General features: G+C 29.0%; 1 protein-coding gene and 1 long non-coding RNA gene across 3 annotated transcripts; one reads left to right on the plus strand and one right to left on the minus strand.

Moving 5' to 3' along the window:
- Positions 1 to 753: 753 nt before the first annotated feature.
- Positions 754 to 15521, plus strand: LOC136983486 (homeobox protein GBX-2-like). The gene is made up of 3 exons (XM_067280243.1): positions 754 to 1284; positions 5336 to 5744; positions 15266 to 15521. The coding sequence occupies exons 1-3, from the start codon at positions 921 to 923 to the stop codon at positions 15333 to 15335; spliced, it is 843 nt and encodes a 280-aa protein (XP_067136344.1). The 5' UTR covers positions 754 to 920; the 3' UTR covers positions 15336 to 15521.
- LOC136983493 (uncharacterized) lies at positions 3361 to 13790 on the minus strand. 2 transcript variants are annotated; one of them, XR_010882052.1, is made up of 3 exons: positions 13090 to 13790; positions 11667 to 12216; positions 3361 to 3400 (listed from the first exon to the last, which is right to left on the minus strand). It is a non-coding gene; the product is annotated as an uncharacterized lncRNA (long non-coding RNA). The 2 variants fall into 2 exon arrangements; XR_010882053.1 differs by lacking the exon at positions 3361 to 3400 and having other exon boundaries at positions 10774 to 12216; positions 13090 to 13158; positions 13257 to 13790.
- Positions 15522 to 15747: the final 226 nt, after the last annotated feature.

Below are 15747 nucleotides of genomic sequence, written 5' to 3' on the forward strand. Positions count from 1 at the left end.
AGACTATTAAAATAAAATCAATTGTCTTCCTAACAACCTGTCTTAAGAGCCAATGCATAAAAAATTAGTTAATACAAAATTTAAATTCATCTTTTGATTTATTAATTTAAATTATTTGAATCTATTAAATTATAAAAATAATAACCACTGTTAAATTTCGGCATGCAAACAATTTCTCCAAATTAAGATTATAAATGATAATTCGACTGTTCCCATACGACGTCCGGAAGTTCTGACAATATCTCGTTTAGGTATGATAAAGTGTTTAGGCCTATTAATTAAACAAATTTAACTTTATCTTCGATCGATAATGAAAAAGAACAGCTCTATTAATTAATCAAATAACAAATAAATTAAAAAAATAATTATACAGAATATTTGTAACACATTAACAGACTATAATGTGGCCCTCCAGTTATATCCGTCTTAAAATAAACTTTTATAGCTTTTTATTAAAAAATAAGCTATAAAAATTAATATATAAAAAAACATATTAAAATTTTTATCATTATTTTTCTGTTTTTAAACAGAGAATAAATATTAAAATGTTCTTCTCCAACATTAAACTTTAAAAAGTTGATTTATAGACTCGTTTCGTCGTTCGACTTAGTCCTAAGCAATTTTAGCCGGAGGTACGGACGTTTTCCAACCAATTCCGGGCGAGGTATCAGACCAACCACGTGGATTAGGTGGGCCCTCTCGTGCTTCGGACGCAGTTGTTTACTTTCCATTCTCAGAATGCACGTGACGCGACTCGGCCAATAGCTAGAAAATAACCCGTTATCTTCAAATGTAAGCGACCAATAAGAAGAGAGTTGATGTTGGAATCGGCAACTAGGTCACGCCACTTCTCCTAGTGAGAAAGAATGACACGTTGTTAGGCCTAAACACCGTTAACTGATACAGTTAAGTGACTGCCCATGCAGCAGGCGAAAACCACCAGGACATCTTTCTCCGTAGACTCACTCGTGTCGCCAACAAGACCCGCAACGGCTGCTCTTCCGGTGCCGCTCTTCTATAATGGATTGGTATATTTTCCTCATCCGGCCGGACTAGTGCCCGTCCTCCCACTGACATCGGGCCCTGTTGTTTGTCGAACACCTCCCCGGCCTTGCCTCGGACCTTCGGCATCGGCTTTCCCCGGTTCGGTTTTAGGTCTTCCTGGACCGAAAGAAGGAGTGTCGCCCTTCGATCTAGAATCTGAACATTCCTGCTCTGGACTTCCACATCCCGATCGGAGTTCTCCTTCGGAATCTGTATCCGAATCCGTCGACTATAATCTCGGTAAGTGAATATTTCGATTATTATTCAATCGACAGTCTTAAATATTTGAGTATTTCAGTGCATTTAGCACTATATTCAATATACTTTTCACTGTGTTAAAGTTCCTAATAATTCCTTTCGAATATCTTTCCTAAATATGCAAAATATACGATTATTATATCATTAATTTCAAAAGTTAAAGTTCTGTTTTTAATAGTTCAATTTAAATATGAAGTATTAACTTTGCTCACACAGACAAAATGCTATTTTAAATTCATTAAACACAGCAGTCTTTTAGTAATAAACTAAATCGGGATATAAAAAGAATTTTCACAAATATAAGATTTATTTATTATAATATGGAATAAATTAAAGGCTTTAACAGAATTATTCGTTACATAAAAGATCTTTTCTTTTCGTTACAAATAATTGTTAATTTTTTAATTAATTTAAATAAATTAACGTAGAAATAAATTCCTAAAAAATAACAGTTTGAAATAACAGATTCAACATTTTTAAACTTTAAATATTCAAAAGATTAGAATTAAAAAACTAATTCATATCCCTCGCTAATTCCTAATTAATAAAAGAAACAAGTTCTTTACTGTGATCATTTTTCTTCTAAAGGATGCAATTAAGCAACTGCTTACATCAAAAAATAAACAAATAAAAATAAAATCCTGCTTCACTATTGATTTAAGTTCCAAAATAATCCTATTCGTGAACAGAGCTTCTTATCTAATGTTGCACACCACTTTCTGAAACATTGAATCTCGGTTCCTAAAAGAATATAACAAAAGTTTCTTGTATAAACAAAGCATGCTATTCTAAAACAAACCATGGTGCAGAAATGGTTTTTAAAGTGAATTAAAAATCTTATAATTAAATAACTGAACATTAATATTATATAATTTTTATAGACACAAAACAAAAATGGCATTGGATTATTTATTCAATAGAAATTTTCAAACATTCTCACGAAATCTCGAAAATAATAAATATCAATTTAAGAGAGTTATATTAAGTAATTTTGTGCAGTAAATCCAATTATAACCCTCAAAAGCAAGACCTATAATCAATGGGTGATGAGTTTTAAGCGGGATATACGTGTATAGAATATTTGTCACATAATTACGTGCGGTCAACTGAAGAACTTCTACAATTAATTCTTTCATTCAGCAATGTTTCTAGTCCCCCTAATCGTTCTTAAGTTCTTCTTATGCCTAATTTTTAATGAAATATTTAAGAATTTACTGTAGTAATATTCCCTAAACGAATTCATTCATTTTTTTAGAAAATATAAAACATAATTTTATATTATTCTTAATTAATAAAGACCTAATTATAATTTTCGTTGGTTATTATCAATATCATTGTGCATAAGTTACTAGTCTTGTACTTTTTGAATGTAAAACAAAGCTTTGATACAACGGGATGTAAAACTTTATATACTAAAACTAAAGTTCTTATATTCATAAATTATTTTAGAATATGCATAGTTCGAAAATATATATTTTAAAATATATTCTGTCCAACTTTACGACTGTAAATATGAAATGAAATTTTGGTGTTCCGTCTGTCTGCAACAAACTACATTAGTTTATTTCGTATACAAACAATAATTCATAACACGTTTCAAAGTGTACATTGAACTTGTTGGCTTACTAAATATTATAAAACGATTATTTTAGGCCTACTATATGTATATATTCGTTAAGTATTTATCGTTCTCTCTTTCGACATCGATGTTCCAAAGACGGAGGTACCAACAAAACAAGATTGGTTTATCAAGTTAGACACTTGAAGTTATATCGGTGACAGTTTCCGTGGTAAGACGCGTGCAAGTAGTCAGATTACAGTTTAAGACATAGCGGGAAGTAGGGGGTGAAAATGGGGGTGATCATGGTCATTGTTGTCAGTAGTTCTCATGTCGGAACAAGTTTAATTCTCTTTACGTTTCTGATTAAAAAAAAACCAAGAAAAAATAACGAATTTCTGTTTTATATATTTGTCTGTTGATTATTTCGATTAATAATTTAAAATATAATTGTTTAAACTGTAAATAGCGGAATTATAAAAATAAAAAAGTAAGACTCACCATCAATTCTTCCATAATTTGCAAGGAAGTAACGCAGTACTAAAATTTTAAAAATGATGATCTAATTACTTATTTAATAGTTTATTAAATATAAATATGTACATAAATAATTTATTAAATAATAAATATCAATAAATTAACTTTAAAACACTTTTAAGTTTTCTCGCGAAACTATTACTTTCAATGAGAAAGAGATTTCTTCTACAAAATCATGTTGGAATAATTCGGAGAGAAATATTTTTATGAAATCGTCGTTATAAATAGCATGATTAGGAAATAAACATATTTGTCTTTGTAAGAACTGCAATATAAGGAGCAGTCAGGTACTTTAAAGTAGAATTGCATAGGTTCAAGCATGGCAAGCAGATGTTCCTCAAACCAAACATACCATTAAGGAGGAGAAAAAAGGAAAAGCGTTAAAGTATTTTGAAACATTTTCGTGCATGAAGAATATTTATCAGAGAAAACGATTGGGTTAAATAGGGTGATTTTTTAGCGATGTAAAAATCATTAAGATGCTTTTAAAAAGACAAACCAATGCGATGGAAACACCTTTCTTGTATATCTCACTCGATCTGAAGAAATCGCGTGCTACTTTACCCTCATTCGCTGTCATACTAAGAATTAATAGCTTTCTAGCGAATAAATGTTACGGTTATGTATAAGGCTGATATTATCAAAATATCTGTCAAAATTTCTTATTAGCTCGAGGTGTTGCGTTGCGCTTAACGCGACCAATCGACTACGAACAAGAATTCCAAACAACTATCTCTACTTTAACATCAGTGACTGAAGAGAAATTTGATATCGCAACCCAAAACTCTGGGCCTCTTTGAACATATACTAATACAAAATTTATTTTCCGTTCTGCATATTGCTATTCTATAAACATGCCAAAAGCAACTTTTGTACTGTGCCGTGCGTTATTGATAGCTTTTTAAATGGGTTTGTGTGGGGACATGCAAAAATGTGCATTGCAATGGCATGGGCTGTAACTTTCGGTTGGTCACGACTCGCTTAAGTTTCCACACTAACCCTAGCTGCAGCTATGTAAACAGCAGCAGGGACCACAAATCAACCGACAATGGACTAAGCCTGGCGGGGACGGCGGACATCTAAGCTTCTTGGACCAGTCGTCATTAGAATCCATCTGAAAACCTGTCTACTATGGGTTGCTCTTTTTAAACATTTGTTGCGGTCTTTCTTTTCTGAATTTTTTATGAACTTCGATTGATTTATTAAAAGTACTTGTTACAGAATTCGCACTAAAAGTTACTAGTAATTGCATATTTTCTTTCCTTTCTTTTAGCCGAGTAACATTCCGATTCATTATTAATCTCCATAAAAAAAAATCTGTTACACCGCAGTTGTTGTATCCGATTACATCTCAAAATAAATAAAAATTCTACATATTTTTATATAGTTCCTTAAATTATTAGAAACGAACAGGTCCAAACTTTTTAGATTAAAAAGAGGATAGTTATGTAGGAAAGAATTTCGTGTAGACACATATATGAAAAGCCCACATACGATCTGATTAATATTAACAGCCAAACCATTAACCTTTTAACATATAGTCCAAGTCCATTGGTTGATTCAGAACTTAGAACCATATAAATTGTAACGGCCTCTTATAAGCTACGAAAACGAGTACTTTGCACTGATAGACTGTTATTATTGGCGATAAAAATAAACGATTTTTACACTTTAAAGATTCAAAATTACGTTCAATAAACATCCAAAATCGTATTGTAAAATTTACATATTTGTTAAAATATTAACTATTTAATATGCCAGTAAAATCGCCATTAAAGCTAACTAACATAATTAAAATAATGCAAAGAGTAAAGTAAATTTTGCTGTAGTAAAAAGCATAGGTCCCGCCCTAACCTGAAAAACATCTAGTCTATTTTATTTTTATAACAATGTCTAAATGCCATTAAGGTAATAAAACACGATATGTATGTTTCATAGGAGTGTCGTTCACGCCAGCAAACAACTCATCTAGTCGTCAGAATGCAGCATCCCCGCCATCTTCTGAGTCGGAATCTCCCCGTTCCAATTGTCAACCTAATAAATCAAGAAGAAGAAGAACAGCATTTACAAGTGAACAGTTATTAGAATTGGAGAAAGAATTTCATTCCAAAAAATACTTATCACTAACAGAAAGGTCCCAAATAGCTCATTCCCTAAAACTCAGCGAAGTTCAAGTGAAGATTTGGTTTCAAAACAGAAGGGCGAAGTGGAAAAGAGTAAAAGCTGGACTATCTTCTGGAAGATCATCTAGTAATCCAAATGCACCCAAAATTGTCGTACCAATTCCCGTACACGTGAATAGAATGGCGATTAGAAGTCAACATCAACAATTAGAAAAAACAGCCAGGTGAGAACATTTTTTTAATTCATTGGTTATACATGTCATTAACACCTTCATATAAAAGTCTACTTTTTAATGTTATGAAATATTAATAATTCCGATATTTAAAATGATAAATTATTCATCAAAACGCGCCAAGCGTGTAATTATTGGCAAGAAAGTACGTTTACAATTGTAATTTAAAAATTAGTAATTTTATAGGAAAAAAATATAGCTTAATTTAGACTATGTTTTATCCCAATAGTCATATATAATTAGAATGACTATCATCCGTAATTAAGATAATAATCCAAACATCTGTACATTCAAACATATCTAAATACGATCTTGTAGGCCATGTTAAAAGTCGATCTAATTGATTCGGAATATTAAGAAATAATCTGATCACTAAAAATATTTCGACTGGGAATGATCGCATTTTAATAGTTATCATAGACTTGTTAAGACTCCACAAACCAGGCCCAACTATTTATCGCCCCTACAAAAGACCATTCTAACTCTCAAACGGAGGGGAATTCGTATAATTTGTTGGTCGATAAATATTGAGAGAAAGGAGGTCCGGAGAGTAAGAAGAGGCCAGAGAGAATATCGGTAATTTGTAACAGAGTAAATATTCGAACGAGTCTCAGTTATGTCAACCTCCAACCCCGAGGACTTCACACTTCTCCCCAACATTTCCGCGGGGACGGGACGTGAAAGGTGAGTATAAATCACTAGTGTGGAGTCTTTACGATGTTTCTTTGCCATAATCTAGCCGACTGTTCTCTTCGGGGTGAGAATATAAAACTCTTCAACCTTCAATCGGCTCTTTGACCAGCCGAATAAGGGCGTCATGGAGTAAGGTGGTGGCTGTGTAATTGTAGAGTATTGGCGCAGTAAAACTAGCTTCTCAAGACACTTAGAGTGGAATGTCTTGGCTAATGTCCTTAAAAACGTGATGGACAATTCAATGGACTCGTCGAACTTGACGAAAAACACAGATGCTCTATGAATTCACCATCTGCATCTGTTTTGATCTGTAGATAGAATAAATGATTCCATCCATAGCCGCCGGAAGCACTAAATTCGGAAAATATTATCCTTGAAAAGTTATTTTTCTAACTTTACATGAACAGAAACGAAGTGAAACCAAGGAAATTACAGAATTATTATTAATAATAAACTTTTCCTGAAAACGGAACAAACATAGTTGAAATAAAAGAACATGAAAATTAAATTAAATTCGAAAATTTTAGATGAAAATTAATCACAGCTTTACCGTCTTCACCATTTATTTTAAGCATTCAAAATTTTAGATGATTTATTAAACAATATCTTCAGAAATGGTTTGAAATCTTGAAAAATCCTACAAACGGATCATGGTTTAAGCAGGTTATTTTCTTCTTTCACCTTCGTTGTAAATGTATTTTTATACTTCGAAAACAAAATTGATAATTTCGTCGGCCTTTCATATAAAGTTTTACGAAGTAAATTATCTAAATACTAGAACAATAATTTTGCGAACATATATTTCATAAACAATACATTACGCTAACACAAATCCACTATAAAAAACTCAAGCAAAAAATTTTTATGAATTAATTTTCCACATTCAAAGGTACAGTAAAAGCTATTTTATTTTACATTCTTAAATAAATATAAATAATATTTAATAAAGATTATAATTAAAACTATTTGGAATGACAAGAAGCCTTATAAACGTTATCAATAAATCATCAAAAAATAAATAATTAATTGATTAAAAAAAGCAATTTACCTTACCTCATTTATTGTTAAAACGATATAATTCGAAATACTATATACTTATATACTTATTTTTAATAATTAGAATTAAATCATTATTAAATTAATAAACTTTTCAGGACCACTAACCAGGATTTAAAAGAATGCCATGTTTGTTATATTAGTAAAATTTTTAGATGAGAAACAATAGATTAGACGGACAATAGTTTCAATTAAAACAATAGATTTATTCTAATAGTAAACCTTTACATACAGATTTGTCAAGGTTATACTAATATGTAAGCCTATATGAATTATTAATGAATAAATATTATAACTAGCTTATGCTTCACCACCTAAATAAGAATGTTCATTAGACTATGCTACAGAAAAGTGAAGATAATTATAGTGAAGAGAATAGTAATTTAGAAGAATAGAATGATTTATATGGGATCTAATATGCATATAACCTTTTTTCTTTCTAATACCATATTTTATATTAGAGTAATATTGATATTAGTAAATCTGGGTTATCTAGATTGCAGAAAGCTTCATTTATGGCCGACAAAAGAATAAAATACGATAAGGAAATATAAAAAAACATTTGCATTATTTATAAAGAATTATAACAATATTTTATGCAATATACTTCTGTAATCGTTATGTTTGTTTTGAGCTGTTAGCTAGACACAAGTCTCTGAATGTAATGTTAGTTTTTGCGTAAAGTAATTTGACAAATTACTAACAAATTAGTTAAATTACGCAAAATTTTATTTTTATATCAAAAATCGTTATATATATCAAATCTATAATTTGCATTAAAAATTTGTCAACTCAAAGTAATAACAAAAAAGATATTTAAGTGAGTAATTTAATTACATATATCTACTATGGAAAGTTGAAATTTGAAAATCATTTAAAAGATAATTACTTTCTCTTAAATTCGATAATTTAATTTATTAATTAGTTTAACTATTTTATTTAAGATTCTATATACTGTATTGACACAGCTGCTTAACATGTTTATTTTGATTATCAGCTAGTTTTGATAAAATAATCAAATAAATTTTAATTAAAGTAATGAGAAACTGCTTTAAACAGAAGAGTAATTAGAAATACGTTTATAATTTCTGTTTCTTATAATGTTTTATAATGTTAAGTGTAATTCAAGTGATACATAATATAAAGTTCTTATGTACAGTATTTTCTAGTTTGTTAAACTATTTAAGCAAATTAATGTTAAATTTGCTTACATATACATTAATACCCCTTATTTTTATATTGTTTTAACAATACTTCTCCTTTAACGATTTAAAATATTCAAAAATTATCTGTTGAAAACAAAATTTTTCAATTTTAATTAATTATTTACATCTTTATAAAATAAATTTACAAAAGATTATGAAAAAGAAGAAAATTTAACGGGTTTCAGCGTTAAAACCAACAGATAAATTATTTCTCATAGGAAATCAGTTAAGATAAATTCCCTTAAAACCTGATTGAAAACATACAGCTTATATAAAGCTACTTAAGTATAATGTGTACAGTATGACCTCATCACTGTAATGCAAAATTTAATGGTAGGGTTATTTTGTGAAGAGTGTTTTCTATAAATAATATAATTCGTGGGTGGAACATTTTATTACTATAAAACATTTAATTTTAATTTTTTGATAAATATTTGTAGGTTGTATTTTATATCTTTCCTTTTCAGATATGATAGGCAGGTGTACTTTTGGGAAGTCGATAAATGCTAGCTTAGGTGGAGTTTATCCTCTCTATAATTTCTATCAATATGGCCTCTACTGGTTTGATCGAAAATATAAAAAAAATAAATAAAAATAAAGTGAAAAACTATTTACATGATAATTGTTAAATTAAAAAATTTATATAGAAAAAATATTGAAAATCATTATAAACAGCAAAATATTTCCGACAGAATAATATAGTTAATAATATTTAGTATAATTCTCTGACTTCTTTAATTAATACTGTACAATATAATAATTTTGTCAATAGAATGTACTGTACGTATTCAATAATTTATCTTAAGTTAACAGATGGAGAATAGCTTGAAGTAAGCTTGAATATACATTTCAGCACTTGATCAGAAGTCGGAGTTTTCTAGAAAAGGGAGCGGTTAGGCCAAATAGTTGTCACCCTGTCTCGTTTTCTCTTATTATCTATGAAGGTGACCATATAAGATGCCATTAAGTGTCATTTGGGGAGAGTGCACGAAATGTTTAAGTGACTGTAGTAACGACTACAAGATTTAAATGTAGGCTTATAAGCTAATTTCTCCAAAAGTTATTATCTTATTATTTTTAAAAAATCTAGTAAAAAATGAAAATTGTAAAAACCTAGTTAATTAATTTTCAGCAATTTTTTTTTTACCTTATTAAGGAAATGCTAATGTAAATCATATCTTAACCCATTTCTAAATTGCCATTAATCATCCCAATGTTTACAGGTGATTAATGATAAATTCCATTTCATAAAGTGTCATGCGAGGCATCGACCCGAAAGTCATACAAGTGAGAATTTGGTAAAATAGTATTTGTACAGTACATTTTCGAATCATGTTATCAAAAATTTGACAGGTAATAATAATATAAAAGAAATAGAGAACTAATTTATTTACAAGAAAATATATTATATATATATAACGAGATAAATGTTTATTCATTCATATGCATTTCTTTAAACCAAGAAAATACCATCTTGGTAGAAATGGCAAATAAACTATTAAATATTCACGAAGCGTGGACACAGAAATCATTTTGTAGATATTCTTTCTATGTTAGGAAATGAAAATTTTATCGCTTCCTATCTTTCTCCTTATAGGTAGGGTGGAGTGAAGGGGAAAAAAAAGGGAAAAAAGGTGCGACTTTCCAAACGACGATTATTCTAATCTAATTATAGTTTTCTCTGATATGGTTAATAATGCATTGTCTCCATTTTGTCGACGCCTAATTGGAAAAGTGGTTAAAAATCGGCGCCACTGCTTTTCCTTAAAGATCTTTAATAGAGAATTAACTAAAAATTCAGTCTAGTTCTAGGTTAAATAATCGACCTGAATGCATTAATATAAATTTCATCTCTAACATCCCACATTTTCATCAAGAAATTTTTAGAATCAGGAAGATTCACATATAAATATGGAGCAAATTATTCTGAATATTCGAACAACTAACTTAATATTCATCAGAATGTAAGATGCAAAGTGAATGGAAAATTAGAAAAAAAAGAGATGCCAACACTGAGTAAGACAACACTTGACTGATGGATGAATGATTGATGGAGAAGAGGCGAAAGATGTATCAAGATGAGGAAATAAGTGAACAGAAACATTTTCTGTCAATATTGAGGGGAATGCCTTATCTTTGACACCAATCAGATAAGAAGAGGCGTTCGAATTATCCCAAAACTCTCATCGTGAATTTTGTCATCAGCATAAAGTAAGAATAAATTAATCACTTATTTAACGACGGAGAAAATTAAGGTGTTATCATCTTTAAAGCTTTCAAGTATACTTCTCCATGCAAAAAATTCCAGTTTAATTCAAATCAAACTTCCAAAAACATAATTTTCTGTGAGTTTTTAAACGATAGTTAACAATTCTATAGAATAATTTATAAAAACTGTAACTCAAATTACATTTTAATAATGTTTTCATCTTGTTTCACCATTATTTCTCTGAATTTTTCAATTGCCCTATTGTACGTGGTAAAATTATAATTCAATTGCTAATGCTAGATAATTGGAAATTTCATATTTAAAAAAATATAACTTACATAATAATAGCTATTATTATAATTATTGATAGATACTGAAATTGTTTTAATTAATTCCTTTAATATGTGAAAAATCATACTGTTTTTCTTAGACTCTATGAGCTAAAACTATTTTTCATTTAGTAATGTTATCAATTTTAAATAATGTTTTTCGATGATGTACTCTGTTCTTAATGGAAAATGCAAAAATTTCAACCTATTTTAATTATACACTTATGAATTACAGAATCATTTCGTGCAATTCCAAAAGTTTCTTAATATGAAATACTCCAGACCATTAAAGAGGAAAAGTCTTAAGACTTGGAATAGGCCTACAGATATTATCATTAACAATCATTAACCTCTCATGTATCTTTTAATTGTCATCTAATTGTAACCTAACTGTAGTCTCTATCTCTAGCTTAATCTTCACCTGGTGTATTATCTTCATCTATAACTTAATTTATATCTTGGGTTCCCTTGATTTAGTATCTGTAGGTCAATCTTTATTCGTGTTTTCTTAATTTATTCTCATTCATTCCCGCAATTTTTCCGTGTTGTATTTCTATCAACAGTTGTATTATATTCAAACAAGCATAAGCATTAACCTAAGACATTTAATAATTTATTTTAAGATATATTATTTTATTTTATAAATTATGCAGATTTAATGCGTAATACCTATGGATATGCAATTTCATTCTGTAAAGTTTTATTGTCTTAGATAATCACAGATGTCACGAAATAGTTCTTACAAGAATCTCCCTTTAATAGGTCTCCTTCGCGTGATGTCACGTTCCGCATCACGACAGACGTGGAAATCAGAGGGTGTGTCATCGTCACGTGTTGTAGCATGCGTTGCTTGTCTAATAACAGATCGGATGAATCCGACTCCAGCTTGGATGGGAGGAAATTGGGATATTATTACCGTTCTGGTTGCCAGATTGAAGTTCAAATAACAGGGCTCCACCTCGTGACTAAATCTATTAAGGATTCGTAAATTGTTGATTAGTGATGGTGATTCATAAAAGACACTTATAAGAATCAAAACTTTTCTAATCTTTCATTAAATACATTAATTTACATTATGCTCGACTTCACTTTTCTATTTATTCTAATTTACCTCCAACATCTTCATACATAGTATTTATGAAGTTGTCGGATTTTTATAAATAATCAGATCTGTATGTAATCCTTAAAATCCTTAAAATAGCTTATATAAACCCTTGGGCATTTAAAGCTACTCTAAGATTTTTATAAAATAAAATATTTTAAGGATTTCTATTCTTGAAAGTTATTTTAAATGGAAGTTAATATAAATATTAATAAAAATTGGAAATAATAAAATGTATTATTAAAATTCCTGTCATATTATCAAAACACCGAAAACAACATCAAGTTTAAAACAAATAGTGAGCTAAAGTAACCGTATACTTGTAAAAGTTATCAAATAATTCCAGATAAAATTATAGTCTAATTATATAAACTTCGTAATCTTGCATAAATTCCCAATTTAGTCTTTGAAAATTACTATAAAAAATAATATAGGTTATAAACTTTTCAATATTTAAATAACACTATGGACTAAAATACAAATAATTGAATTTTATAATAGGTTACGGCATCCAATAAAATTCTTGTAAAACAGGATGCAATATAACAACATTACCAATTTATTAATATTTATAAGCTCTATTTTACGTTGTTCTTTAATACATAATGACATCTTAAATCTCTATCTACGTTGTTTATCAAGAAAAAAAGAATGTATTGTTACATGAAAATCAAAATGCCTTTTAATCATTTGACCTTGTATTGTTATATATTTATATGGATATCGAGAACAGATCGTTTACCTTTTATGGTTCAGCTTGTCATGTCTTTTATGCCACCCACATAAAGTCTAATAAGGTGTATAGCAAACTCTTCGACAACATATGTAAAGAATAATGCCAAATAAGATATTATAATCTCGAAATACTGCAACAATAAATCATCAGAAAACATTTAATAGCTATTCTACCATTTGCAGTTAAAAAATAAAACATTACACAAGGATAAAATCTGCAGGTAGAGATAATTATCACAGAAGGTGTGACTCATCCCATCTGCTGTCTAATCCGGACCAGGTGAATGAATCTGTGAAAAGAGTCAGCTATAGAATTATCTTATTAACTATAATAGTGAATTAATTTACATGCTATTTTTCTGCTTATCAATTTATCATATTTTTTATTGTTACACCTATAATATGCCTGAAGTTAATTTTAATATAACGAGCTTTGTGTGTGGCCAAGAAAAACTAATAGCTAAGAATGGAGTGTAAAGAAGTCGCACCTCTAACATCCAGCTGAAGATGTAAAATTTATAAGTAAAAATATATATATAAATTTTAAAACAAAAATATTAACGCGTGTCTAGAATCATTACAAAATATAGTATGAAATTTTATTTGTGTTTTTTTTAAATTCATTAGACCAGTCAATTATTTTTAAGAGACGAAATGTTGAAAAGCTAGATTTAAAATCTTTTTAGTTTAAATGCATTTCAAAATTTTCTTTATCTGATTATGATGATAGGAACTGATAGAAGCATGCCAAATAAATCTAAAACTATAAATTACACAGAGGAAGTATATAAGTCATAAATATATTGCCTACAGCAAACAATTGTTCGTTTAAAATTGCTATACAGAAAGGAACTTCTAATAAACGCATTGATGCTGAGGTTCAGATATTTATCTAAACTACAATAGAACTGCATTATAGTCTTATTTTAAATAAAGTAAAATATAATGCTTATAAGATGACTTAAACGATAAAATCATTATAAGTTCTAATAATAATCTGTATTAAAGATTTGTAGATCAGTCAGTCACAAAATTTGTTGCAAACTGAGCTTATTTGTGTTGACTTTTCAAGGATTTTCTATACATAAAAGACAAAATCTCACTTCTACCAGAAAATTTCGAATTTCAAAAAAAAAAAAAAAAAAAAAAATCACGAAACATTTCACAATATAAACAAATTTCGATTAAAAACACTTGATTACTCAAGAAGCAAAGTTTATCTTTACAATACAACTGTGGAAACATCTTTCAAACAAATGTCAACAGCCTTTTAAACTTTCTATGAAGTTTCTATTGAAAATAACAAATGCCTAAAAAGGATGTTTTCACTAGTAAAAGCTTCACAAAAGTTTACGCGATAAAAATTCAGAATGTTTCTATCTATTTTAGGAAATGTTCTCAACGTTTGTCATTTTTATTCAATTAAAATATCAATTATCATGATTACTCAATTAAAAATATTCCTAATGTTAATTGCCCTATATTAACATTCTTATCGTCTAAATGGATTCAATACATGTGCTTCGAGAATGTTAAAAGATCTATTTTATAATCAAGAGAATATAATTATAGATAATTCGAACATACAGTTCTGACAATTGCCTATAATATAACACCCAAGATACATTAGAGAAGTGTAAATGGAATTCTGTAGATCATCTCCAGAGACTGAAATAGTCAAATGTTTATTCACATTGGACTTGCTCCACCCGATGGTCATCATGCGCAATCCAACTATATAGCAGCAAAGTGGAAAATTATGTTGCAGAATAAATATTCTCGCCCCAGAGAGAGATTAGAACTACACCAGAAACGTGATAAGCCTACTTTTAGATACTTCGATTAGAGTAATTCACTTAATGGTGTAACATCGTGACTTGTGAGGTTGTCTAACCATTGAAAGTTAGATTAAAATTGGAATTGATCAACTACTGGTCCCGTTCTTATAATAGCAAAATTTAAAAAAAAAAAAAAAAAGTATCTCGAGTCTTTTTCATTATTCAATACTCAAAACAAATTCGTATCTGTATCGAATTTTGATAAGTTTTTCCAACTATGACGATTCGGAATACAGATTAAAAAAATAAAATACCTTCAAATTATTCTGAAAAATCGTATTTAAAAGGAAAAAAACTATTTAATTTTTAGTATATAATTAACTGTTTTTTAATTTTTATTTTCAGTGCTAGGTTAAGAAGCTCTATGACAGGACATTTTCTCCCTCTTTTGTCGCCAACCCAAGCTGCAACATGACTCTTAAATGATTTAATTCGCGAGTGCAATGGAAGATTATTTGAGTTTCGCACATTTCGGATTCGTACATTCCATCTAGCTGGCCAAAATGTGAATGAAAAAATTAGGTAATAGCCATTTTGACGGAACTATGTAACATAGTAATGTACTTTATATATGTTTAAAAATAAAGTTTGTTTTTGAATCTTTTTTAGTATATTCCTTTCCTGATTATATTTGACTTATCTTTTGACTTATCATAACCTTATAATTTTTTAAAAATTTTACAGGTATATATTCTGCAATAATTATAATATCCGATAATAACTAAAAGATTGAAAAAAATTTTAATAGAAAGATTAATTGCGGCGACTTTTTATTTTATGCTTTTGTTTAATGTAAATTATACTTATAAGCGTTAATATATGCAAAC

The sequence above is a fragment of the Centruroides vittatus genome, unplaced genomic scaffold, assembly GCF_030686945.1.
Source record: "Centruroides vittatus isolate TY-2023 unplaced genomic scaffold, ASM3068694v2 contig_12, whole genome shotgun sequence".
NCBI lineage: Eukaryota > Metazoa > Arthropoda > Arachnida > Scorpiones > Buthidae > Centruroides > Centruroides vittatus.

What these genes read in the sequence shown, in the direction of transcription:
- LOC136983486 (XM_067280243.1), top strand. Translation starts at nt 921, where the DNA reads ATGCAGCAGGCGAAAACCACCAGGACATCTTTCTCCGTAGACTCACTC. An exon ending in ATCCGTCGACTATAATCTCG is followed by an intron (nt 1,285 to 5,335) that starts GTAAGTGAATAT and finishes TATGTTTCATAG; the next exon opens with GAGTGTCGTTCACGCCAGCA. An exon ending in CAATTAGAAAAAACAGCCAG is followed by an intron (nt 5,745 to 15,265) that starts GTGAGAACATTT and finishes TTTTATTTTCAG; the next exon opens with TGCTAGGTTAAGAAGCTCTA.